This window comes from Haliaeetus leucocephalus, unplaced genomic scaffold (assembly GCF_000737465.1).
Source record: "Haliaeetus leucocephalus isolate CR32 unplaced genomic scaffold, Haliaeetus_leucocephalus-4.0 Scaffold295, whole genome shotgun sequence".
Classification (NCBI taxonomy): Eukaryota; Metazoa; Chordata; class Aves; order Accipitriformes; family Accipitridae; genus Haliaeetus; species Haliaeetus leucocephalus.
In genome coordinates this window covers 9,082,711-9,109,674 of record NW_010972731.1, presented here as the reverse complement: position 1 = coordinate 9,109,674, position 26,964 = coordinate 9,082,711, and the positions used below count along the sequence as shown (strand labels likewise).

General features: G+C 57.3%; 1 protein-coding gene across 1 annotated transcript in view; it reads right to left on the bottom strand.

The window, feature by feature from the left end:
- RAB26 (RAB26, member RAS oncogene family) overlaps positions 1-26,498 on the bottom strand; it is a 28,178-nt gene extending 1,680 nt beyond the window's left edge. The window contains exons 1-4 of the mRNA XM_010570476.1: positions 26,391-26,498; positions 3,502-3,543; positions 2,544-2,610; positions 2,094-2,146 (exon numbers count right to left, since the gene is read on the bottom strand). Coding sequence (XP_010568778.1) covers positions 2,094-2,146; positions 2,544-2,610; positions 3,502-3,543; positions 26,391-26,498 — 270 coding nt within the window. The remainder of the gene's footprint in view (positions 1-2,093; positions 2,147-2,543; positions 2,611-3,501; positions 3,544-26,390) is intronic.
- Between the last annotated feature and the right edge of the window lie 466 nt (positions 26,499-26,964).

Here is a 26,964-nt window from a genome sequence, read left to right as displayed (position 1 = left end):
GCAGCCTTTCAACCCTGCTGCCCACTCCAGCTGACCACAGGCGCTTGTAGGACTTTAACCCAAATTCCCCCTCAGATGGGACATTAAGAGTAAACCTCTTTTTGGAGGATAAGGCTGAGGGTTTGCTCCAGGACGTGCCCCACACCCATGTCCTGCATGTGCTGCCCTCGTGCCAAGCACACTCGTCCCGGCAGGCAGCTGAACCTGCTTCCCCAAGCCGTGGGGTGGCTTCCCTGCCCTCTAATCCAGCCTAATCTAATCAAACCTGCCCTAATTCCCTGTAATCCCTGACCCTGCGGTGCGAGCAGCCGCTTGCTGCCTGCCAGGTGGGCAGCACTGCTGCAGCCCTTGCCCCAGCTCCAAGCACCGACGCTGGGCTCGCAGCAAGCGCCGGGCGATCCCCGCTCCACCGCTGCTCCTTGCCCAGCAGCATCCCGCATCAGCACCCAGCCAGCCAGGGAAGCAAGGTGTGATTCAGGATTAGAGCCTGTCACTGATTTTACACAGGAGCCCAACACATGTGGATGCAGCCCTGGGAGCCCATCACACCCTGGCTGGGCTCAGGATGCTCAGCTCCATGGATGTGTTGGTCCAAGGGACACTCGGTCACTGCTGATAACCCCCCTCGGGCTCCCTTCTGGCACCGCTCCCCCTCCATCCCTCCTTCCAGCACCTCGCAATCGCCCCTGGGTGCTCGTTCCGCCCTGCCGGGGCTGCGTGTGCCCCATGGACGTCCCTCCCGCAGCTGTCCCTCCCGTGTCCCCATGGGGCCAGGAGAGCTGATGCTGCAGATGGGGCCGTGTTACCCAGCAGCGTGAAACCTCCAGACAATTTTCTGTCTTGTTGCAGGATCACAACCTCAGTGCAGATCCACAGCCTGGTTAACGACCAGCACTCACTCTCCATTACGCCCGGCAACAGATGCCTCTCCTCAAGCCATCCAGCTCCTCGGGCTGGAAAATGCCACTGCTGACCAGTCCCAGCTTGCGGGAAGCATTCCCAGTGCTGGTGACGTGGGAACAGGGTGGCAGGATGTGTCCCGTCCCCCACCACAGGGCTGCGGGCATGGGGCAGGGGGGCAGGCGCAGGGCTGCCAACAGAAGGATGCTCCGGAGCAGGGATAGCTCCAGGCACTTCGGACCAGGCGGTCAGGGGGTCCAGGGTGGCGCAGGACCCCCTGGGAGCTGGTGTGGTGGATCACGGCTCCCCACACGCAGCCCCGGGGTGTTAATGCCGCACGGCACCTCCTGCGCTATCGAACAGGGTGTTTTTGCAGGCACGCAGCCTGCTCGCCGCAGACGCAGTGTACTCCGTGTCCAGGACATGAGCAATTACATCCTATTCCTTCAGGGCTAATTGCTCCCCAGGCTCATGGCACGCTCTGCCGGTGCTGGTGTAGGTGGCCCCCAGCAGCCGCACGGGTCCGGCAGGGCAAGGGGAGGGGATGCAGGGCCAGCAATGTGCCCACGGTCAGCATTTTCTCTCCCCCACTCTGCCAGATTTAACGGAGCCCTCTGCTCCCACACTGCTCCCCAGTACCCCTGAAGCACCCGCACGGGGGGGGGTGTGCTGGGTCTGTGGGGAGGGGGCAGACTCGGGCAGCACAAGGGACCCCCGCAAAAGCTGTCAGGAAGGGCAGGTCTGCTGGGGGTGAGGAGCGTGCAGCAGGATGCGACCCTCTCCCCTGCCTGGGTTCGGCACTAAGGCGGGTGGGGGCAACCTGAAGGTGCGGAGGAGAACGAGGGAGCACCTTGCTGGGTAAAGCTGCCCGTGCTCATCTACTGAAGCAAGTTCTCCAGCCGGTGCTGTAATTACACACAGCATTAATTTGCCAGTGAAGTGAATCCATCACCCCTTTTATTTGCTATGAAAAGGAAAACCTTCTCTGCCTGTCCTCTGGTGTCCTTGTAGGCAGACCCGCCGTCAGACAGGCGCTCGGCATTAACCACAGCCCTTCTGGAAATGATCGCGGTTCACATCTCCGACACACATCTCCTGCAGCACGTATCCCCTCCCCGGTGCCAACTCGCAACCGCGACCCGGCCCATCGCACACGAGGGATGGGCAGGAGGGGTCCGGGGGTGCTGCCGTACCTGGATGTTGTCGAACGACGCTTTGTTGGTGACATCGTAGAGTAGGAGCAGGGCTGCGGAGAGAGGGACGGTGCGTTAGTGCCGGTGCCCTGGTGCCGGACAGGAGCACGGCCAAGCAGAACCCACGGCTCAGGGCTTGATCCCACCGTTCCCTGAGGCAGCGCACCCCCCGCTGCGGGTCACGCCTGGGGACGCGGCATTAAAGCACCGCTGAGGTCCCTGCTCTAAAATAGAAAGCAACATGCTTAAATCCACCCCAGGCAATGCCTTGGACTCCTGGTGTTTGCACCTCGGCACGCAGAGGCTCCTCCATCCTTGGCGGCCGCTTCTTACAGGGAAAATGCTCTGGCGATTCCCGACTCATCTGGCCTGGAGTCACAGCTCGGGGCCCCGAAGAGCCAGAGGGAGGGGGGGGTCCCCCCTGGGGGAAGCGGAGGTGGCCGTGCTTACCGTGGGCATCCCGGTAGTAGGCGTGGGTGACGCTGCGGAAGCGCTCCTGTCCGGCCGTATCCCAGATCTGGAAGGCAGATGGGAGCAGAGGGGTCAGCCACGACCCGCCGCCGCGTGGGCTGAGGGACCTGCCTAGCACCAAAACCAACCCCAAACCAAACGGCACGGTGCAACCCCAGGGAGCTTCTGCAGCCTTTTGCTTCTAGGGACAGCAATAGGAAAAATAGTAAGTGCAATAAATACTGAAGCAGCACCTTCCCGCTCCTCAGCACACGGAGACGACGGTGTGTGGCAAAGGGCTCCTGACATGTCCCTTAATCGGAAAATCCATCCAGCAGATGGATGTGTGGGGACCCGCTAATTTAATTTATCAGTTTTTAATGCAGCAATACATTTGCAGAGTGCCACACTGCTGTCGGGGGAAGATCAGTGCTAATGTCGTTATTGAGCTCCTGGTACAGGGGTCAGAGAAACAGTTGGGTCTCGGGGGGGGGGGGGGGCTCGGGGGGGGGGGGGGGGGGAAGAAATCTCCTGCATGTCCCACAGGCTGGATGCAGGCTGAGCCAGGGGACACGGATCCCTTTGGAGGATCTTGGTCCCTCTCACCATACTCCAGGTCTTCCAAAGCAGGAGCTGCCTGGAAACACCGGGCAAACCCCACAGGCACTGCTCCGGTCTCACCGGCTCTGGCTGCAGTCACTGAGCGACAAGGAGGCAGGTGGGCTGGGGGTGACCACAGCCAGAACAGCCCCCAGGCTCGAGCAGGGTCCTGCTGAGGGGATAGAGCAGCCAAAAGGACTCGTAAGGCTGCCCTGGGGCGGGAGACGTGACGGCAAAGGATGGAGATGGAGATGGGGGACCCGCTTCTGGGGTGCTCCTCTGCTGAGGGGCTTTGCCCAGCCCCAAACACCCAGGGCGGGGAGACGAGGGGGCTGCTACCAGGGCCACAGGGACATACCTGCAGCTTCACCTTCACCCCATCCACCGTCAGCACCTTATTCTGAAAGAGAAGAGAAAGGGTGGTGAGGGGCAAGCGCAGCTGCAGGACGTCAAGGACCCCGGGGAGACACGCGCACCCCAGACCCCCATCCCGGGCGACGTTTCCCCCCGAACCCTCAGGCCGATCTCCTCTCCCCGCTTTTTAAACTTGCATACATTGGTCCCAGCGCCTGTTGGAGTCATTTGCACCGTGGCCCAGCCAGAAGATCACTCCCTGCGTCTGCTGCAAGCTACATCTATTTGGACACTTAAATCCTCGCGTCTGCGAGGCTGATTTAGTGCAGTGTGCGGCTCAGGCTAGAAGACCTCTGGCAATAAATTAATGAGCACCAGCATCTCATCTTAATAGCCTTCAAAAGACACAGCCAACTACTCCATATTCAGGCAGCAACTTAAAAATAACTCCTCTTCCTGTGGTTTGTACTCATTTTTCTCCCAGTGAGCACCGGTTTCTTTCTCAGGGTTGGGGTTTTTTTTCCTGTTTTGTTTCTTTTTAGCAGGAAAGGTGGGAAGGAGGAGGAGAGGGGACAGTGCCCCTCCACACTGTCCTGCAGGATTTTCCCCAAAGCCAACAGGAAACTTTTTGTGACTGCCTGGAGCATGGCCTGGCAGAGCCGGGAGCAGTGCCGGGCGCGGGGAGAGCCCATCAGTGCCCCTCTGGGCAGCTGTGCCAGCCAGTGAGGACAGCGGACGGATGCTGACCGCATCCCGGTGAACTGCACCAGGCTCTCCAAACATCCATCAAACACAGTCCTAAAGATCCAGCAGTCCCAGGGGAAGAAGCAGAGAAGAGATTAATTTGCCTGCTAGATCCACAGAAAATAGCACACTAATCGGTAGGACGTGATGAAAACACAGCCCGGGAACAGTGCGCTGGCGGGACAGGGCAGCCGTTCGCTGCTCTGGTGATGACTGATTGAAATCCCATTTGCTCCGGAGCAGGCATGGGGTGCTCTCCCCTCCCCAGACGTGTGGCCATGGGATGGCCAGGGCTGCCTTGACCCCGGCTGGGCTCTGCCAGCTCGGCCCCGCTCCCCACCTTCCCCAGCACCGACCAGCAGGAGCACGGGCTCTGCACCAGCTCACCCCGCCGGCACTGGACACGCCACCACCTCCGGTGCCACCAAAACCCTTCCAGGCAAATGACAGCATACATGTGCCGAGAGCCATCCCTGCGCATCCCACGCCGCTCGGCACCAAGTACCAGGCATCTTGGGATGCCGGCGCCCAGCATCACCCTGCCAGGACAGTGCCTGCGAGGCTCTTAATTCCTGTTTTGATATTTTTAATCAGGGCAGAGGGAGCATCTCGGCTTCTGCACATCTATGCTTGCCGAATAGCAAGGATACAGCAAGGAGGAGAGGGCAGGAGCAAGCCAGAGCGCTAAATTTACACAGTCTGCTAAAGCAGGCGCAGGGGAGATGATCACGGTTTATAAATACCTTCAAAGGCAGCGACCGAGACGAGAGAGTGAAGTGATTCACAGCCCAGGAACGGTAAAAATAGGCAGCCAGGCTGCGGGGTGGGGGAGCCGAAAGGCGCTTGGGGAGCCGGCCAGGGGCTCAGGACCAGCTCGCTGTGCCCCATACACAGAGCCAAGGCTTTCCCCAGGACACAAAGCCGGGGCTGCTGAAGGCTTGAAGTGCTTAAAACTGAGGGTCCCCGCTGCTGCGAGGTGCTCCCAGTGCCTCTGCATGACGGCTCCTGGGCGAGCACGGCCACAAGCCGTCCCGGGGGTGGAAACGTGCACCACGGCGAATGGCGCTGAGAAAATCCGAGCGGACGAGCTGCACCTTCACCACCATCCCAGCGGACGGAGAACCACACTGCCAGGCACTCGTTTTGCGGGTGAGATGGGGCAGATTTACTTTCTGCAGAAGATCCGCTTTCTGAGCTCAGCTTGCCCTCCAAAACCCTGGGTCCTACCTGCAGGTCCTGGTGCTGCACCGGAGGCATCGGCACATCCCGCAAGGTACAGTGGCTGGGAGCTCCGGGCTCTGCACCAGTGCAATGCTCGTCCAAAGCCGTCCCCAGGCAGTGGCAACCAGCTGGTCCCTGGTCCCCCTGACCAGGGACTGCACCAGGGATGCCGTGCCAGGAGCTGCAGGGGAAGGAAAACACTCTGCGTTTCCCCATTAGCCCCGGAGCACCCAGCTGCTCCGGATCTCGGCACAAATGCCAAGAGCCCTCACGGGGGACGAAGATACTTGGTGCAATGGATGATGACAAGAGACGATGACACCGGGAGATTCACGTTAAAAACCACACCAAACAAGTGCCCTTCCCTGCGCAGCCCCACGGCCGCGCCGGCACCTCCAGCTCGGAGGAAAGTGTGTGCCGAGGGGCAGCCGTGCTTGGGGACGTGGCCATGTCCCCAGCGAGGCCATGCTCCACGAGTGACCGGCCACCGTGAGTGGGAGGGAGGGAGGGAGAACGTGACCCCAGTCCCAAGCATGGACCAGCCGTGCCAAAGAGACCACAAACATCTGGTGAACAGTCGAAAAAACTAAAGCTCCTTGTGCATCGACTTCCACTTCAGGAGCTTAATTAAAAGCCAAGCTGGCAGCAGCAGGAATCACACTAATTACGACTGACCTACATTTTAGGGGAGGAAATGCTTAAACCTAATTAAAGCCTGCACACGGACCCAGGTGCTGTTGGACCAGGCTGGGGAAAAAAACGGATTCCCTGGGGTTTCAGTGTGGAACAGAGCAGCATTTCAGGGCGAGTATTTGCAGGGATGCTCCTGCAGGCAGGAGACACAGTCAGAGCTGTCCGGAGCAGCGGCTTCTGCCTGCATCCCTGCCTGCATCCCTGCCTGCCCCCGAGCTCAGGGCAGCTGCAAAATGCGGGTGAAGAAGCCGAGCAGAAGGTGGGAGTAGCGGGGTGGGAAAAGGCAGGGGCTGCCGCCAGCAGCACACAACGGCTCCCGTCGGTGCCACATGAACCAGATGCCCAAGTCTTCCCCTATACCACAGCTAATAGACTTTCCAGCTTCCAATTATTATTATTTTTTTAAGGAGGTGCATTTCAATTCCACACTCACAGCCCTTCAAAGGCACAGCTGGGGGGTTTAACGACTAATACACATCCAAAGGCAAAAAAGGACGTGTGTCAATGCACTGAAACGTGAAATATGCTGCCAGGCCTGATCGCAATGAGAGGGGTTGTGTTGTTTGGCGTTCGTTCTTAATGTTGCACAGTTTAATATAATAGAGGTAATACTCACAGCAGGTCACCGGTTACGCAAAAGCAGCCAGGAAAGCCATCCCCGCAACTCAGCTCTGTTGTTGCCCTTTGCAATTTCAGTTTTTATGTGTCCTTTTTCCTGGGGCGTTGACAATGTTATTAAAATATCTTCTAGCAGGGGCTGCAGTGGAATGCCTGGAGAGCCTTTGTTGGAGGAACATGATGCCCATAAGTTAAATAATCCTCAGGACATCAGATAAATAAAGTTGGAACCTTGCAGATGCAGGAAAAATTAAATTACCAAGTGCAGATGGTCCTCAATTAAGAGCAGCGTTATCAGCACACCAAAGGCCCCTCTGGCTGCAGCCCCGGCACGATCCCACCCCAGCGACAGCACGAGAGCGGCCATTCGGAGCCAGACAGGAGGGAGGAGAAGGCGCCTGTGATGGAGCAAAAACCTCACTGTTCCCTGAAAAGTGCACCCTGAGACAGACAATGCTCCCACCCAAATCGAGGTGCCCCCACTGCCGGGCTGCTGCCCCACACTGCTCTCAGGTCAGCTGATGAGCGGCTGCAGTTTGGATAAAGCTGTTCCCTTGGTCCACAGGGTCCCCACGGTGCCGGTGAACCACACCGGGAGCGACCGGCACATTCCAGCCCATCCGCCCGCACCTGAGCCCACGCGGGCGAAGGCTGCAGCATAACCCAGGGTCAGCAATCGCACAACAACCCGGCCTCTCCCCAGCTTTTCCACACATTAACTTATTAATTAAAGCCTTAGAAATTAAATCCGATACATGGATTAACTTGCTCCACAATTAATCCTACAAACAGACAGCTGCTCGCTGACACCATTCAGGCTCCAACCAGGGGAACCCCTCACCCTGGCTCCCCGGACCCTCTGATGGGAGCTGGATCCAGCGATGCTTCCCAGGAGCACCCACCAGCACCCCCCCACCCCCCCAGACCATCCCCCTGCACAGATAGGCACTGCGCGGCACGGCACGTGCCAGGCACGGCTGCAGCCCTGCATGCGCGGCTGCAAGGGAGGGAGAGGGGACGGGCAGTGTTTGGGGACTGGCCGAGGGACTCCGGTGTGCCCAGCCTGCAGCCCCACTGCTCCCCAAACCATTGGGGTCGTCACCTGGAGAGGGGGAAGGACAGAAACCTGGGGGCTGCGGGGTCCCGGCAGGGACTGAGGGCACCCGTCCCCGTCGCCGCTGCCAGGGGCTGCGGCTGCACCAGCACCTCTGCTGCGGTGGGCTCATCCCCGGAGCCGGCGGAGGTCTGGCCCCCGGCTATCCCCATCTCCACTTTTATGATGGAAAAGAAAAAAAAACCCAAATGTCATTAGTGTGCTTTGGAGGCAGTCTCCGCAGCCGACTGGGGGTGAGTTCTTGCAGAAAGGGGAAAAAATTGCATTAGTGAATATACATCAAACCCAGCCAAAGGCAGCTAGGGCACTGGCTGAGTTAATTAGCGGCAGTAATGGCTCTGCTACGGGCTGCAGGACTGACACTGCAGCCACCCAGCAAACTTCATGAGGGCTGCGGCGTCACACGCCGGCTGGGGCCGGGTGGGTTGCCAGGTCCCCATTGCTGCTTGGGAGCACACGGGGAGCGGGTGATAGATTGGGGCATCCTTTATTTTAGGAAGCCAGGAGGAAAACAGCAGCACAGCGAGGGTGAGCTGGCTGGAGGGATGCTGGGGGACCCCAGCCCCATGCCAAGGCAGGACCCAGATCCAAATTCCCACTTGGCAAAGCCTGGTGAGCCCCCGCCGCCGTGAGCACAAATGCTCCTGTGCCGGGCGGAGCTGGGATTCGGTTGTGATGGGGCTATAGCAGACAAAGCAATAAACGCCACTTCCAAAAGCGGCTGCAAAAATAGATTAAGGATCAATATGGAAATCTGCCCAAAACAGCAGGACACTGCATTAAATTTGCTCATTAAAACCCTGAAGTTTTCCCACACACACGCATGCTGCTGCCAGCGAGCTGGTCCTGGCGGCTCAGCATCTTCTCCAGCCACAGCAGCCTGGCTCAGGGACAGCCTGGCCCTTTGCCAGGGTCAGGGATCGAAGAGCAGCCCCTGCTTTGCTCCCTCAGTACAAGCGGTTCTCTAAAGACTTGGTCCCTCAAAATTAAAGCAGTGAAATTGGGCGATTTTTTGAGACTGAAAATAAAAAATTTCATTTTCATTTGAGAAAATGAAAAAAAACCAACCCCAACCCAAATTGCTGTTTGGTTGCAGCCTGGGAGAGTTGCTTTGTTGGGATCCAGCACTCGCTTTCCTAACACAGACATAAATTAGAAAATATGAGCGACTCTAGAGGAGTAAGAGGAGGAAGAAGGTCCCCTCTGCTCCCCGCCTTTGGTGCTTTTGCTCCGAGCTGCCGCGGGCCCCGGTCTCGGCACAGGCTTTGCATCGCACATCGTTTCAGAGATGTCGGAGGCAGCCGAAGCGGCTCCCTGCATCAGCACCGACGTGTTGGCCAACACGGGCTGCCGGGAGGCTGGGACACGGCAGCAGGGTCTGGCTCAGGGCACGGACCATCCAAGCTGGCTCCGGGTGAGGAGCTGGAGCTTTTCCGACTCTCCAGCTCTGCATTATTTACAGCCTGCGCACAACCCTGGCATGGCACAAGGAGCGCGACAGCAGCTCGGCGTGAGCCCAGGGCCCCCGGGGTGAGCACCCGGCAGGTTTCGGCTCTGCCCACCCCACCGTGGGGTTCAGCAGCCAGGAGAACGGCTGTGCCCAGCAGCCCGGCACGATGCCACGCGAGAGCTCCAAGCACGGCTGTGCCTGAGGCCATCACAGCGGACCCGACCTCAAGGAAAAAGCTGCCCAGAGCTTTTGTTGGATAAACTGCCCTGGCAGCAGCTGGTTTTAAAACCTCCAGTTATTTCTGCTGGGGGTAACAAAAGGGAAGAGAGCAGGAGGCTGATATTGCATAAGGATCTACGCTTCCGAAATCAAGATCTGTTCAGCGAGACAAACGGTAACTGGGAACAAACGTTTAAGTTTCAGCAACCATGAACAGACACCAGAGCAGTAAGAGCAGTGCTGAGCTCTTATCTTGACATCACACAAGCTTTCAAAGCACATTACGGTGGGGCTGCTCTGCCCATCACCGGTTCGCAGGGCAGCGCAGGCGTTCCTCCCGGCCACGCAGCCGGCACGTCCGGCACAGCCCAGCTACATGGCACCTTGACGGAGAACACAGCCAGCCATCCCACCACCCCCAGCTTAGGAAAAAACAATTTCAGAAGCCCATTCCCTGCAAGAGAGGGGAGGGAACAGCCCGATGCTGCACTGGGGACAGGGAGAGCGGGGCAGGGACACAGGCTGGACGCAGGGCTGTGCCATGGTGTGGCTGGACGTGGTCCTGCTCTAGCCATGCTGAGTCCCGCTGGAGGATGGCCCAGGCACTGGGAAACATCTTCAGTGATCCTCCTCCTCCTCCTTCTCAGCTGTCGAGCAGCTGTGCCACCGCCGGCGATGTGCCGGAGCAGCCCCGGCACGTGTCCTAGGGGAGACCCAGGCAGCCAGCACACCCCACCACGGTTCCCCCCACCCCATCCCATAAACCTTCTGCTCAGAGAGAAAACCCGACCATTCATCTTCCAGGGCAGGTGATTAATTTCCTCGCAGCTCTGTGCATTTGCACTCTGCAGCTAAAAATAGAAACTTCTGCCTTGGTTTTTTTTTCTCCCCAGGACTTACACACTCCTGCCTGCAGCAGAGATGCTCCAGAGCCAGCCGCTGATCCCTGGTGCCAAGATCCTTTCAGAAACGATAACGTGTCAGCGCTCGCTGCTCAATTCAACAGCAGACCCCATGAAAAGCAGGTTAACACGACACCTCGCAGCAGACGGCACTTCTGATCCGCTCTGCTGCTGGAGCTGGCCCTGCGTCCCCTCCATCCCCGTCCTCCGAGGTGTCACCCCTCCATGTCCCATCTCCCCCTTCACGACGGGTTCTGGCCAGGGCACAACCTGCCCCTCACGCTGCAGGTGAGACGGGAGAAGCCGCAAGCCCTGCCCTACATAAATCACCCCAACCCGTGGTCTCCAAGTGAGTACGGACCCTCTGTGCGCCCTGCAGAGCCCTTCGCCTCTACGGGCAGCACAGCCTCTTCCCCGCACCCTGCAGCACCCAGCAAACGCCCCAGGGATGTCTGCAGCAGCAGTCTTTGTCAAGAGCCATGTACGCTACATTAAAGCACAATTAACATCTCCCTGGCTGCCAGCCCTGCAGAGTGTAAGAGTCAAGGCTCTTGTTAGAGCAGACACACTGAACAATTAGTGTCTTATCTTCTATTCACATCAGTCTGCACATAAAAGGTTTTTCTGGCACGAAGTAGAGAATCCTGTCTTAGGGACAGATTAGAGGTAAGAGGATCTGGTTAAGATCATATTATTTTAAAATAAAGTCATGCTCTGCTTCTCAGCATCGTCCATGGCAGCCGTGTCCTGCAGCCACCCGGCTCCCGGCACTGGTGGAGCAGCACCGCGTTGGTGACGTTTTCCCTCCCCAGCCTGGCTGCTCCATCTAACCAGCAAGGCAGCGTCCCAGGGATGATTGAGGGGATGGTTTCTTGAAGGAGGCACAGGCAGATGAGACTCAAACTATCGATGCTTTTAAGCCCTGATGAGGCTGCTCAGGCTCATCCCAACAGGCAGGAGACATGGCTGTGTGAGACTTTCAGATGTCCCCTCCACATTGGAGGGACCCTGTGCCCTAGCCCCTCAGGCAGCGAGGGAAACTGGGCTTTCCACCCTTAAAAATCCACAGGATAGGATCTGCTGCAGCCACCCCAGAGACCAGAGCCACCAAAAAGCAAATCAGCAGGAAGGCTGTAGCCACCCCTGCAGCCCCCAGCATGCGGTTGGGTCCCGGGATGGGATGGAGCCCATGGCTGCATCCTTCCTCCCCACCTGGGGACAGCCTGCGGCAGCTCCCCCGCCACCCTGGGCTGCATTACTCACCCCTTCCATCTCTTTTTTTTCTATTTTATAATAGAAGAGATATTTTTAAAAATTTCCGTGCTTACTTCTAAACCAGGCAGCCTTGGAAACAAAGGGGGCAGAGATGGCTCACGCAGATCTGTGCCAATACCGAGAGTAAGTAATGTGGCGCTCAACATATTTATCTTCATTTTCTTCATCAAGGACATACTGGGCTACAAAGCAGAACACGAATCTCTACAGAGCATTTATTGCGATATCATTTCTCATTTACAGCAAACACAGTGCCTGTCAATGCCGCAAGAATGAAAAATGGGTCATCAATTACTGTTATACAGTGAATTGTTTACTCTGCTCCGAGGGCGAAATAAAGCCTTGCATCGGTTTTTATGCCAAAGAAGCCAGTCCTTGTGTCAGAAGTGCTGCTGTGCCCAGCGCTCCCATCGCAGCCACCCGTGGGGTGTTGGAGCAGCAGGAGCCATGGGACGAGCCAGGGAGCCCCGCTGTGACAGCCGTGCCCTGTGCCGCTGCCTCGCTGCTCACCGGCCTCCCGGGTTTGTACCCTATGTTTCAGCCTTGTCAAAGCCCTGGTGACAGCAGCCAGCCCCGGGCTGTGCACCCCAGCCCACGTGCTCCATCCTCCGCCAACTCCGAGGATGATGAACAGGATGATTCCCGCGGGGGAGTCACCCCAGACACGGGAGGATGTGATTTTGACTCAGCCTGGTTGTGTCCGGGCGCAGGGTCCCAGGGGAACCACGTTTAAGCCCTGCAGCAGCCGTCTCATTTCCACCACAAAATGCGTCCCGCCTCAAGAGGAGTTTGACTGGTTTGGCCCCAGAGCAGCCAGGCAGCGGCAGGGTTCATGGAAGAGAAAGCCATTGGGAAACACCCCGTGAGGGGACCCCCAGCCCCGCAAGATGAGCCCTGGGGGGGCTGCAAGCCCGTCTCTCCTCCAACTCACCCCCACACACCCGAACAGCCCTCAGGCATGGCAAGCAATTAGGAAAAATTAATTTTTCCTGGTGTTATGCTTTGTCCAAACATTTTCCATTTGGCCTATCCCAGTCTGAAGAATACTACAATTCAGTTTCGGAGCTACAAAATCAGCCTTCTGGGCAGCCTCATCTGCCCTCAGTACAATCGCAGCTATAAAACATAGCTTTCCTGAAGGCAGTGGGGTCACTTTGCCTGGAGGAAGATGCTGCTGAGAAAGGCTCCAGGGCTCCAGCCACCAAGACTCTCCTGCGCAGCACGGTGCGTGCAATCAGCTGTACCTGCAACTGCAGCGAGAGGCGCAGCCAGGCTTCTTTGGATCAGAGGGCTGGCACCTAAAGGGATGGAAACTTGGCCAAAGTTTCAGAGAAGACTTTGCAATCCAATTAAAAAAAAAATCAGGTCTGAATATCCAGCAGCAAACATGCCAGCAGCATCTGGCAGTAACACAGCATCTTCTGCAGACAACATTGCAAACAGTGTTATTAAGTAGCACTTCTCATCCCTAAAAAAATAAATCCCTAAAGACCTGACAAAGGAATCTGTAGCTTTTTATCACATACACACACAAACGCACATATCCTTCACCTGCAGCTACGGCAGACAGCTCTCGAAAGCCATGTTCTCGCTGAGCAGCAAACCTGAGCCCAGCTGAATCCTTCAAAGGATTCAAGGAAAAGAAAGCAACTGAACAACTATAATGAGATTTTCTGAAGTCCATACAAGCCCATTAAGACCCTGGGAATGGCATGTACCAGGCCTCGGTGCCCACCGACACCCCAGCCCATTTCTGCGATGGGGCAGCAGCTCCCACGTGCAGGGCAGCGCGGTGGCAGCAGCGGCGGGGGGGGCTGAAGCGTGATGAGCCCTGGCCCTCTCCTCGCAGGGCAGGACCCCTCCTCGGCCCTGTGCTTTGCTTTCCAGACTCTGGGTGAGAATTTTCTGAGGTTTCACCTCCTCCTCACTGACCAGAGCGGCTCCGCTTCGCCACGGGCAGCAACACCGCTGCGGTCCTGCCCGGCCACCGGCGGGTACCGGGATGTCCGGGCAGCAGCACCGGGCTCAGGGCTGGGAACACAGGGCGGACCGTGCTCCCCAACAGCCTGGTGCTACTGCAAGACACAGGCACTTGCAAACCTTTCTGCAAATAAAACTGAACCAAAACCCACACGCAGTTGCCTTGATGTCTTTTGTTGCGCCAGAGAGATCCCTTAGAAAGCCCGACTGCAACCAAGAACTCCAGCTGGAGCGGCCAGGGTCCTCAGGAGAGGATTTCCACCTCTGCACCAAGCTGCAGAGCTTATCCCCCGGGGAATCAATCGCCCTCTGAAGCTGCACAGCTCCCCGCTGCTCTCCCCCAGCAACACCCCGGCGATGTCAGGCCCCACAGGACTGCCAGCGCGCCGAGCTTGCGGGAGCAATTTGACCTCACGTGTGTATTATTCAGGAGGGAAAAACACATCTGCCATGCGTTAATGCTTGCTCGGGAACAAAGTTATTTTAGGCATTGTCAAGCTCTTCTCACATTAATTCATGCACATTTATAAGTGCGGCACGTTAATGTATTTAAGAAAGTTCAGGCTGAACTGCAATCCCACTTGCCGAGCCCCAGCCCTGCAGGGAGCCACCTTGCCAAGCTGCGATTCACCCCAATGCAAAGGGGTACAGTGTGCACCGCCATCGCAGCAAGACCCAGCTCTCCAGTTTCAGCTCCTCATCCCTAAATTAGGTGCTCTCGGTGCTGCTCGCTGAGGTCTGCCAGCACCACAGCCCACAGGACCACGGCTGGCACCGCTCTTTGATTTTTGTGCATGTTCTGCATCCCAGAGCAGGGCAATGCTGCAGGAGCTGGTCCCTTCCCAGGAAAGCCACTGCAGCGGAGCAGCAGGCACTACGCTCAGGTCTGGGAGTGCTCACCCCCCACGGCAGCTCATGCTCCAGCGCTGTCGTGCTGGCACGTTTTGGTTGTTTCCATCCCTGAAGCTCTTTTGGGTCAGCAAAGCCTCAGGAGAGACAGCAGCAATGAGCACCACTTACCCACTGCAGTGACAGCAGGCACAGGGAGGGAGGACGGTCTCCTTCTTTTATTCCCCCTCCTCACAACGCAAACTTCTGGTCTCAGGCAGAGACAGCTGGGGTCACCCCTCTGAGGGCTCCGGTTCCCCCAGTTCTGCCACTGCTGTTTGCTGCAGGGCTGCTGTGCCTGCACCGTGGCAATGCGCTGCAGGGGTGCTCCACGGCAATACACTGCAGGGATGCACCACAGCAAGGCACCACAGAGATGCCCCACGGCAATGCCCCGCAGGGATGCACCACAGCCAGCCCTTCTCCCAAAGACAGTGCAGCAGGGTTCACCGGGAAGCAATTCCCAGCCCCGCTCTTGTCCCATCACATTGGCCACGTTTCCCCAAGCCATGTCAGCAAACCCTAGACCTGCCATGGAAGGAGCTGGGGAAGCAGCCAGCCTTGCCCACGGCAGGGGGCCCTGAGTGGGAGGAGAACGTGCCCGCGGGGCTCAGGACCCAGCACCATTCGTGTTGCCTTCAGGCCACGTGTGCCTCGGCACTTAGAGGAAAAAGAAAAGCCCACTCATCTGAAACCTGCGATGCGTGATCCCCCCGGGGGAACGCTTTTCTTTCAGAAAGCCCTGACTCACAGGAGCCGGAGGAAGCCCGCAGTTGAGATGCTTCACAGCCCCGACCCCGCTCCCTCCACGCACCAACCCGCACCGTGACCGTACAGCACCCCTCGGCCCTACAGAAACACCCAAAGGCATACAGTTACGGCAGAAAATAAATGCAACCGGTGATGGCTGCCCGGGGCAGTGCAGCACGGCCGTCACAGCGCTGGGGTCTCTTCCCAGCCCTGCTTCACCGGTGCCATGGGGAGGTGCACGGACACACGGCATGGCACGGCGGACTCATCCTCGGAAAGCCGCATCCCCGCCAGCCCAGCAGAGCTGCCAGTCCTTCCCGAGGCTGGCACCGCTCAGGGCTGCGTGGGCTGGCCGGCGCCGCTGCCAAAACCCACGCCGCGCTCTAAAAATTGATGCCAAGAGTAGCAACAATCCCCCGGCGTTTCCGCCGAGGCACGCCGAAAGCGGTGAGCCCGCGGGGGCTTTGCAGCCGGTGGGGCGGGAGGGCGAGTGCCCGGCCGTGCCAGGGAAACGATGCTGTCCTCTCGCAGCCGCGACCCCGGAGAAACGGCTGCTTCCCTGCAGCTCCCGAGAGCCGGGTGTGCTTAACACCGAGGGAAAAAAAACCAAAAACCAACCCAATAAATTGAAGCCCAGCCATCTGGCTGCACAAGCGGCGGGAAGGGCTCCCTGCACACCCAGGAAAGGGACTGGACCGACCCTGCGTGGCACGGGGCACCGGATCCCTCTTACACGATGGATGCTCATCCAGGGACCAGCCCCCTCCGACAAGGAGGTCCCCAGACAGGGTCTTCTCTATGAATCCCCCAGCAATGAGACTGGGCTGAATTATTCATCCAGCCACGCATTTGTGTTTTTCTTAGTCATCGGCTCAGAGGAAGCAGCGAGACACGGAGGCACTGGTGGGGACCTGCTGCTGTCGTGCGGCACGGGGGAAGCAAGCCCCGGCAATTCAGACCAAATTCAACATTGCTGTCTGATGGAGGGCAAGGTCCTGGGCAGCAGGATCTGAGCTCCCGGGGGGGGGGGGCTGGAGCTCCCCAGATGCCTCCAGCAGCCTCCTGCACTCAGCTTTGGGGGGAAAAAAACCATTAATGGGAGGTTGTTTCAAGGTTGAGGGCAAAGGGCACTGGAGTGCCAACACCAGCGGCTCTCCCTGGCAGGGATGGTACCAGAAGCCGAGGTTGGTCCAGCCTCATTATCCTTAACAAGGAGCAGCAGCAGCAGCGCCGGGGCAGGACCCCCCGCTCCTCCTCTGCCGCCCCCGGCACGCATGGCACCGCAGGCGCGTATGGCAAACGGCGGCGGTTTGGCGGCACTTGGCTAATAACTGCGTTAATGCCATAAAACGGTGCACATCGGGCGAGGCGTTTGCCGGTGCGGTTGCCGTGGCGACGCCCGCGCAAGCAAAGCTGGAAAAGCCAAACCCTCCATTTCCCCAGCAAGTCACTTGGGCCCAGGAACATCATGGCTTGGCAGGATGGAGGAAAATATCCCAAGATACGGGCAGAATGAGCGAGGGCTGACGAGGTCCGGGCTCGTCGCGGGTGGACGGCTTCACGGCATCTGACCCGGGCAGGTTCGGCTGCATCGCTGCAGCTGGTCACGGCTCCCCGCCACTCCTCTCCTTTCAATAAATTAAATATAAAAAAACCGCACAAAATGAAACAAAACTTGTCTAGATGTTCACAACAGGACCAGTTTGCATCCTCAGAGACACGAGGACATGGACTGAGGCAATGGGCATCACCCTTTAAAGCTGAAGGGCCATGAGCTCCCAACGCATAGTAGTTATGATCAGGAAGAAATATTTTTTCCAATGAAGACATAAAGATAAAATATTTGCCGTTGCTTTTGAGAGGTTCTGCAATCCTTCAAGGCAATGACTCGGTGCTTAGCCAGGATTAAAAATGCTGTGTGCCCCTGTTAGACAAACAAAGCTGTAGGAGTTACACCACTCCGCTCGAGATCCCTCACCGGGGGAGCAGGGGCAGCTCCATCACTCTTGGATGGAGCCAGCAGCGCGTACAGCAACGCCGCGGCTTCGCTCCCCTTCTCGCCGGGCTGCGAGCAGGGCCAGGAGCTGCACAGGCAGCACGGCGCGGCTGAGCATTGCCCTGGCTCTGCCCAGCCGTGGGCATACGACGGCACGGCATAGCACTGAGCCAGTCCCACGCTCTGGGGCAGCGATGTCCCCACGGTGGCACTAACGTTTCCCCATGCAGGAATCCCACAGACCCCGTGCTTTCCCAGCCCTCCTCCTCCTCCTCGAGGGTCCCCACCAGCAGCCACCCTGGGTCCCCCTACTCACTGCATCCCTCACCCACCCACAGGACAATGCCGCTGACAAAATATTTTGCTTCCGAAGGCTCTGCAGGTAAACAAGCCCTCGATCCCCAAATTCCCCATTCCCATAGGAACCAGCGTCCCCCCCACTGCCAGCCAAGGACAAGCAGACAACTTCTCAGACACACACCATGGTGTGGCTCCTTCCACCGTAAACACAGCTCCAATCCACTTGGACGGGATTGTTTCTCCCATTCTTTTTTTCTAAGGGGGATGATCTGCCAGCACTCACGGTTCCAGGCTTCGGAGCGGCCGATCACTGCCCTTCCGATTTGCTGTGCTGATGCTCAGCATTACCATCACAGGGCCTGGCAAAAGCCCCACCGACGGGTCCAACCTGACCCCTATCTCCACGGCTCAGGTCTCTCCATCCTTTGCAGATGTGAGGAGGAAAGTGGCTCTTTGGGAAGAGGATGAAGGGGCAGGTGGTTTTCAGGGAAGGACGATGCACAGCCAGCTCCTGGCAAGTTCAGCCAGAGATGGCTTCCCCCACACCAGCTTTTTGGGAACGGCAGCAACATCCCACTGCAGCCCTCCCCAGCACTGCCGAATCCAGAACCGGCACCTCGCCCTTCCCCGCGTGCACGCAGAGATCCCCAGTATCCATGCTGGGAATAAACCAAAGCCTGCTGGGGGCAAATAATTAATCAGCAGCAATGAAATGAGTCAGTGGCTCAGCGGAGAGGCAGCAAGGGCTCAGGGGGGATCACGGGGGGTGAGCAAGGCGAGAGCCACAGGGCAGGGATGTCCCTAAATGCCCATCACAGGGGTGGCAGAGGGGAGCAGAGGCACCCCAAAGCCTCCCCGTCCCTGCGGACCCGGCTGCCTTCCCTCCGCTTTCAAAGAAAAACCCAGTTCTGCACAGCTGAATTCAGTATTTTATCGCAAATAAAAGATGAAAGTGAAATTAAGCCAAATGTATTCCATTAAATATTCAAACCATTTAGACTTACTCTAGCCCCATTTAAATGTTTTATTGGCTATAAAACACTCCCTCACAGGCCCCGGCACCACAAACAGACCCAGCGTAATGCCTGGCTCTGCACCGGGGCAGCGGATGCTCCAGCACCTGAACTGGCCTCCCCGGGGCCAATTTCTCACCTGGCACCATCCAGAGAGACGCAGACACACCACATCTGCGTGCCCACAGCCTTCCTCCAGCACCAACCTCCTCCTCACCCCGCTCCTTTGCAGGGAGCCTGCTAAGCTGGAGTGAAGCAGGGAGCAGGGCACTGACCCACAACCCCGAAGACACGGGATAACGCTGCTTGTGAGCAGAGCAGCGGCAGCTCCACCGCACCTACCATCCCTGCAGGAGATGGGTGCTGCACTGAGGATGCTCACACGAGCGGGTTCATCACCCCGCACCGAAACCCAGCTCCCCGCAGGGACTTCACAGGGCACTTCAAAGAGCGGCCACTGAGCTACCGCCAAAAACTCCTACAATTTTAAGATGCACAAAGAAACTCTTCCCTTCCCACGCTGCTGCAGGAAAAACAGAAATAAGATAAAGGCACGAGAGGGCTCCAGGAGTGCAGGCAGCCGTCCCCACATCATGATGCCATCCCCACGCCAAGGACAGAGGAGACAAACATCGCCAGCCCCGTGCGCCCATGGAGCCAGGACTGCGCCTGCTGATGGCCTGGCCGCGATGGATGCCGGCAGCTCAGGGAGGGGACACCGCAGTGACAACACACGTGCCCGGGTACCGCTTCCCAACCCGCCCTTGTGCTGCAGCACAATTTGCGTGGAAAAGAAATTAAAGGAGAAGAAGTTAAGCCGTTCTGGTCAGATGCTACAGGACCTGGGAAGTGACTCTGCTTGCGCTTTCCGCGTAGGCTCGCAACAGCCTGCGAATCTGCAGGAATTGCATTTTCCAGCTGAGTTTCCACCATGTTGGTCCCCATCCTCTATGGGGTTCTGAGCTCCCATACAGCTCTAACGAGGAGGGTACAGAAGCAGATTATGGTGAACAGCTTTACAACCTCCCTCCTTCCACCAGCAGCTCCCAAGTGTATTTCTGCCATGCCCGTGCCCTAGCTCTGCAGCTCCCAAGCAGCGCAGGCCTCCTGCCCTCCACCTGAGCTAATTACACCTTTTATTCCAACCATCCCAGACCAGGACAGATCCGTGGGGACGCCGGCTGTCGGCACGCACTGGGAAGCCACAGCGCAGCAGCAGGAGTGCAGGAGCCTGGGTGACACCGGCACCCTTCCAGGAGCATCTCCCACAAAACCCCACGTCCCCAGCACTCTCGCTGTCAGCTGAAATGGATGCAAAATTTCACACCCGGCTTAAACACCCAGTCTATTCTGGGTGGTATTTCCCAGACACTGAGGGGGCGGGAGAGCCCCCGGCGCGCCGAGAGTGGGGAAGGCACCTTCACGCCATCCTGCAAACTGGTTAAGAGTTTTCTTAACCAGGCTCTGGGTCTTGATGCCGCTCCAGCTGCTCATTTAAAGAGCAGCTCAAGCACTTCTCTGCTTTGAAGACATTGATCTTGTTTCTTTTTGCCTTCCCCAAGGCAGGAATCGAGTCTGTTGTCCACCGGGATTACCGCCAGCACACGGGTGTTTGCAGTTTACTGGTGCGCTGCAGAACTGGAGCACACCGAGGAGGTTTATTATTTTTCAAATGCAAGAGCCAAAGAAACATGAATAAAATACTAGCAGATGTGAGAAAGCGGGTGCAGCCCGCCACGGGTGCTGCTCGCAGCATCTCTTGGCAACTGAGCCCCTGCATGCAAATGACAGGCTTCACTGACTGCAAAGCTGTGTCCCTCTGCAAGGGAGGAGAGCAGCAGCTGAAAGCAAAGCAGGGCTCGGTTTCCCAGGAAAAATGGCTATTTACTCCCCTGATAGCCTGTCCTGGGAGCAGGGAACAGGAACCAGCAGCAGCCGCAGAGAAACTGTTGTCCTAAGAGTCAGACATGACATAAATCGATAAAATCAAGGCGTGTTCCGGCAAACAAGCACCTGCGCTCTCCGAGCGAGCTCTCCGGGCCCTGCCTCACCTGCTGCCGGATTCGGGAAGCACCTGGTCCTTATGGCACCGGTGCCAGCATCTCATCTGATCCCTGAAGCCAGGCAGAAGGGGTGGAAAGCATCGCAGGAAAGCTCCTCTGGGCAAACTGAGCCCAGCTTTCCTTACAGTGAGACATGCAAAAGTACGAAATCAGCTACTGGCTTCTATTAAAATTCATACAGCACTTGGAGATGCAGAACAAGCCGATTTCAGACAAAGAGCTGCTGGAAACATATACCCAAGGCAGCCACACAGGCATCCCCCTGCCCGCCCTGCCACACCAGCACCTGCACAAGGCTCCTGCCCCGGCTCGGAGCGGTCGCACCGGCGTTGCCGCCGGCACGGCAGCCCCACGGAGGGTGTATTTGGCCCAAGTGACCCAGGCAGCACCGAGATGCCTCTCCCAGGAGAATGCCACCTCCCCTGCAGGGGTGCGGAGCGGGGGCTGTCCCCTCCAGTGCTCCAGCTTGCAGCCCCGGGGACCAACCTAAACCCACCCCACTGCAGCCTGCAGCAGCCCCCCTGCCCGACCCCGCACACATCACCATGCTACACGGCAAAGCGTGCGAACAGAAGAGACTAAACGCTCTGCTCGATGCCCAGAGTCCTTTCCCTCGAATGTTCAGGACTAATTTTATATAGAAAGACATGCTGGAATTAATTTATTTCCGTTTCTTTCTTCCGGCCTAAGCAGATCCCCTCCCACTTTTTCCAGATTGATCCATCAGAAAATTAGCCCTGCGAGTGCTCCGTGCCAACTGCTGAGATAAAAGCCAGCCCTTGGCTTTCAGATGGCTCCAGGTTGCACCAACCCTTCAAAGGGAGGCACCACGGCGAACGCTGCGCTGGAGCATCACCCCAAGGGCAGGGATGCGGGCGCCCGCTGGGGACCGGCAGATGCTCAGGGCATCCACACCTCCCTCCCCTGAGCACATGGAGACCCATGACCAGACTTGCCGAATCCAGACCGTGGCCAGTGTTAGATTGCACACCCTGCATTGCTGGAACAAAGCTTTTCATCTCTCCTGCAAAGTTAAGCTCACTGAGGGAGTCAGCAGGCAGCCAGCAAGCAGCTGCTGTTTTGCCGACGGAAGGTGCGCACACACACACAAGCTACAAAAAATAAACAGAGATGCAACAAATCTCTTATGCAAAAAAACATATTATACACCGCTGATTCCACCCCCAGACCAGCACAGGGCTGAATGTAATCAAGAGTCCTTAAAGCTCAGGGTCACAAGTGACAGCTTTTATTTACAGCGCGCAGCAGCCGTCCCAGCAGGCAGATTAACTGCGGCACGGCCAAGGCTGGAGCAGAGACCGTGGCCGCTGCCGGCTCACCCGCACCCGAGGAGGCTGCGGCTGCAGGGAGAGCTGCAGGTCTCTGCAGGGTAACAACCAGCAGAAACCCCTCCTGGGCACGTTGGTGCAAACCGCCGGACATCAAAGCCCACCCTTCAGAAGAAATATTCCCTGTGCCCGGCTGCCTGCCCAGAAAGCCCAAAGCTGTGCTGAAGCACCAGGGCTGGCTTCATCCTCCTCCTCCTCCTGCAGCACCTAAGGATGCTTTGCGCCAGGAGGATGTTGGTTTGCTCCCTCTTCTTGGGGCAGCGAGAGAGGAGTGATAACTGCAACACACCTCGGAGAAAACGAAGACAAGCCGCCCTGCTCTGAACTCTGCCAGCAAAGCGCTTCCTAATGGTTTCATCCCACTGATTAACGCAGAAACCGTCTCCCCTGCTAATGCAAAGAAACTCATTAGCACCTCTTCCCTGGGAGAAAAGGCTCATCTTTAATTTTTTTCTTTTATGTTCTTCTCCTTTCAGGTCCAATTAGTACAAAAAGTCTTAACTCGCTTGACCTTGCAAAGCTCGGGACAAAGCACGGGGCTGTGAGCACCGGCGGGGCAGCCAGAGTCGAGGCAGCCCCACGGAGCCTGGCTGTCATCGGGGAGGGGGCACACGGTGGGCTCACGTGGCCCTTTGGTTTCTCAGCTTTGGCAAGACATTCCTCCCGTTAGTTAGCTGTTACGACGAGACAGAAGTACCGTTGGCTGTAGAGCTTTAATTTCTGTCGAGGTTTCTGCGGCGTTCCCAAAATTCCAGCAAAAGGCAGCTCCTTCAGTAGCCCCAAGAAAAATGGGATTCACACCCCTGAGTAATAAACCTGCTGTTTTCCAGGAGCCCCTTCTCCCTGCAATCCTAACATACAGAGACCCAGCCCCACCGCTGCCCCCAAGCAGAGGGATCTGCTGAGACACCCCAGCCCCTGGGGAAGATGAGGAGGAGGAAGACCCCGTGCCATGGCTTGGCACAGCCCCGGCCACACCGCGGCTGATGGGAGGGAACAATTAAGCCACCCGTTATCTAGCAACGGCTGGAAATGCCAAAGGTGACTCCTGCAACCGGGATGCTGGAGGCAGAGAGGACTTTGCCCCCCCAGGAGGTTTTCCCCTCTGGGAGAAGCAGCACAGTAACTCGGACAGAAGTTTCTGTCACTCCAAGCCAGCCCCCTGCTCCGAGAAAGCCCCCGCGGGAGCAGGACCCCTCGCCCCAGGGCTCTGCCTCACCTTAATGGCACTTGCAGCAGGGGGGGCTCACCCCAGCAGCGCACCCCCAGCCAAACCCTCGGCTCGGCACCCTGAACACCCTGACACTGCCCTGGCTGAAGGGGGAGGGCTGGTATGTGCCTGAGGAGCTAAAGATGCTGCCCCAGTAAACCAAATTTTCAAAGGAAGGAAAGCCGAAGGACTTGGCATCTCCAAAGCTAGAAGCCAATAGGTACCATTTTGATGCATTTTTTAATACTATGATCATCTTTTTTTCCCTAGTATCAGTGGTTTATTTTCTAAATATATTTAGATCAACATCATTCTTTGTTTAAGAGACGATGATAAACAAACACAATGGGAGAGGTTCTCCCTAACATAAAACAGTAGGAGGGAAAAAACGTAGGGGGCCATTAGGAATTGTAATGCTAGATTAATTTTAAATGGATTTCTATTCATTTACATTTGCTCAGGCCTACATAATCCATTAGCCATAGCTTTGCGCGTATCTAATGGTTTGACATGCTTGAAAATGAGCGGCTGATCCTGGAGCCCACTGGGACCAGTGGACAGACTGGGAGAGGAGGCGGAGAGCAGCTGGGTGGGCACAGGGGCTGCCCCGCAACACGGCTCCATTCCATCCCTGGGTGCTTCACAAAAACCAGCCGGCATCAAGAGGGGCAGAGACAGTCCCAAAAACAACGGCAGGAGCCGGGCAGCTCCATCGCCGCGACGTCCCCAGCCTTTACCCAGGTTCCCACAGCTCTCCCTGGCCGAGCAAGGTCGTGCGTGCACAGGAGAGCAGCTGCCGCACACCCTGGCCTTGGGGAGGTCCCCGCAATCTCCGCCACCAGCGAGGCTCAGCGATCACCGCAAACCCCACCAAAAAAGCCCGATGCACCGAAATAACGCCCTGCGCTTGCTCAGCGCCTCTTGCTTGGGTCCGAGGTGAACGCAGCAAAAACCCAGCGACCTCCTTCCCCAACCTCAACTGCCCGTGGTCGCAAACAGCCTCGCTTGCTTCAGCCAGAAAACCCGATGCCAAATTCTGGGATACAGAGAAAAGGAGTTGCGATGTGGCCGTTTTGTTATTAGATAGACATAAATTAAAACCAAAATGTGCTCTCGCAGCAGAAGCCTCCAGCGTTGCCACCCCAGAGCTTCATCTGCATCCTGATGCAAACAGTGAGAAAGGCACAATTACACAGCGCCTGCAAACAGGATTATCTTAATGGAAACGGAGATGTACAATCAAAAAACTATTTCCATGTCCCCCCCAAAATTATGAGTGCCTTACAAAGATGATAATAATGAGGTTTTGGGCATACACATGATCTTCCCCACTGTATAATCTTCCCATTTCAAACTGATGTAGCTCTAGCAGCTCTGTTACAGAAGTAAATTAACCCTAATTTGATTGCTTCTCAGTAGCAGTTGTTTCAGTGCTCTGATCAATAAGTCACAGGATTTTATGACTGCCCTTGGTATCAATCATTGCAATCAGTAATAAAACACTTTTCATTTTAAGAACACCTGAAATACCGTGTAATTACCTTTGTATAAAATCATGGACTCCAATTTACTAACTTCACCAAGCCACTGCTGCAGCCCGCAGCGTCGCTCTGCACCGAAAGCCTCTTTGCGGGAAAGAGCATCGCTTTCTTTCTAAAGGCTTTCAGAGCTGTCCCTCATCTCTTCCACTTGTCACTGTACCAGCAAGTTATTATTCACACCCTGGCGAAGTAGCAGATTACAAGAGACACCCATCTCCCAGAATTCCTCCAAGAAAGGGGCAAATCCGAGATCCTGCTGAGAAAAGGCAGTCAGGAAGATGCAACATTGGTGCGTGGCATCACCAACAGCTCTTCACCGCACCCACCCATCACCACCGCAGCACCAAAACAGGGCCAAAAACCATTGCACGGTGAGACAACGCAGCCGGTGCCCCGACGGCAGGGCAGGGAGAGCACTGCCACCGGGCACGTCCCCGGTCCCGAGGGCTGAGCCTCCCCCAGGAGCCTGTGGCACTGGCCAGACATCTTGGGGGGCGGCAAGCTCACAGTTTGGGGGGAAGCAGATGGTTGGGGAACTGGGGAGGGACTGGGAGCACCTGATCCCTGGGCCAGAGACCCAAGCCAGGCGTGCTGCCAGCTGCCGCTTTGGTAGCAAAAGCTCCCTCGCTTGCCCTTCACAGCTGCCGTAAGGTTTCTTCAATGCCATCTCTGTAAAGTCACCGTCCCTTTTGCTTTGCTGTCCCACCCCAGGGGTGCCCGCTCTGCAGCCCAGGGTGCCCACAGCAGCCCCCTTTCGCCAGGCTTTGCCCTCCCCAGCAAGATGGCACCAGGAAAATGATGCCAAGAAAAGGCTTTGAGGGCCCCGGCCAGCACTAAGACATTCCCAGCTGGCAAAGGATGCTCTGCCCACACTAGAGCATCAGAGGACACGAGCTGTCTCCCCTTCTGCCTCCCCTTCCCCACATTATCCCCTCTGTCGAGCAGGTTCCCGCTGTCCTCGCTGGTGCCACACAGCCCCGACACGCTGCCCTCGGGGCTCCCCTGGTACCAGGATGCTCCGGTTGGCACCAACAAAACAGTTACTCTCTGAAAGCTCAGAGACCCCTCGGCACTACGCATCCCCCCCGTGCCAGAGGGAGCAGGGCCACCCTGGCACCGCACCCCCACGTCAGCACCCCAAAGCTGCACTCAGGAGATGTTTCCAGGAGATTCTGGTTTATGTCAGTTTTCGTTTTCTTGTTTGGTTGTTTTTTGGTTTTTTTTTTAAAAAAAAACAAACTCAACTCCTAAAAACACTGAAACTGACTCAGGGAAATACTTTGACTGGGCAGATGCTCAGGCCTCAGCCGTTGTTCTCACACGAACCATCCCCAGGACCCAGAGCAGGGGACGTGCTCCCCCATCCTTGTGCAAAGCAGTAACGAAGAGGCCGCTGCTCTCTGATGCTGCCGCCATCAGCACCCTGAGGTGCCCCAGCTGGCGCTGACATGGGTCAGGATGACGACGTTTAAATCCTTGGAGCAATGTTTTGTCTCTCCTCTGCAAAAGCCACCATTCACCTGCCAGACCCCGTGGGCAGAGACTGAGGAGCCCCCCAGGCACTTACCCTGAAGTCGATTCCAACTGTGGAAATGAAGCTGCCGGCGAGGAAAGCGCCGTCTTTGAACCGCACCAGCAAGCAGGTTTTGCCGACCCCCGAGTCGCCCACCAGCATCACCTGCGAGGGAGGAGGGCAGGCGTTAGACACTGGGTTTCGGGAAGGAAACCCCACTGCAGCCATTACCCATCGCCAACCCAAAAGCTCCATCCAAGCCCATGAGGATCCCGTATTCTTGAGGGGGAAAAAAAGCACGTCCAAGAGGGATGTCCTCAGACCTAGGGGAGGTGGGGGGACCTACAGCAGGATTGCTCCCCACCCTGCACCACATGCGTCCCTGAGCACTGGCTGAACTCGAGACACCTTCCCCCGAGCAGCACTTAACAGATCCCCCGTGGGGACACAAACACCCCTGGAAAACCAAGAGGTGCTGTCTAGGCGAAGCAGGCTGCGACCTGACGGCTGCGGGACCCAGGCTGCCCCCATCGCACCCACAAAACACCCTGCACCCCACCACGTGCGGGGCTTCTGGGAGGGTGGCACTGCCCACGCGGAGACTTTGGGGGGGCCCCCAACCATGAGC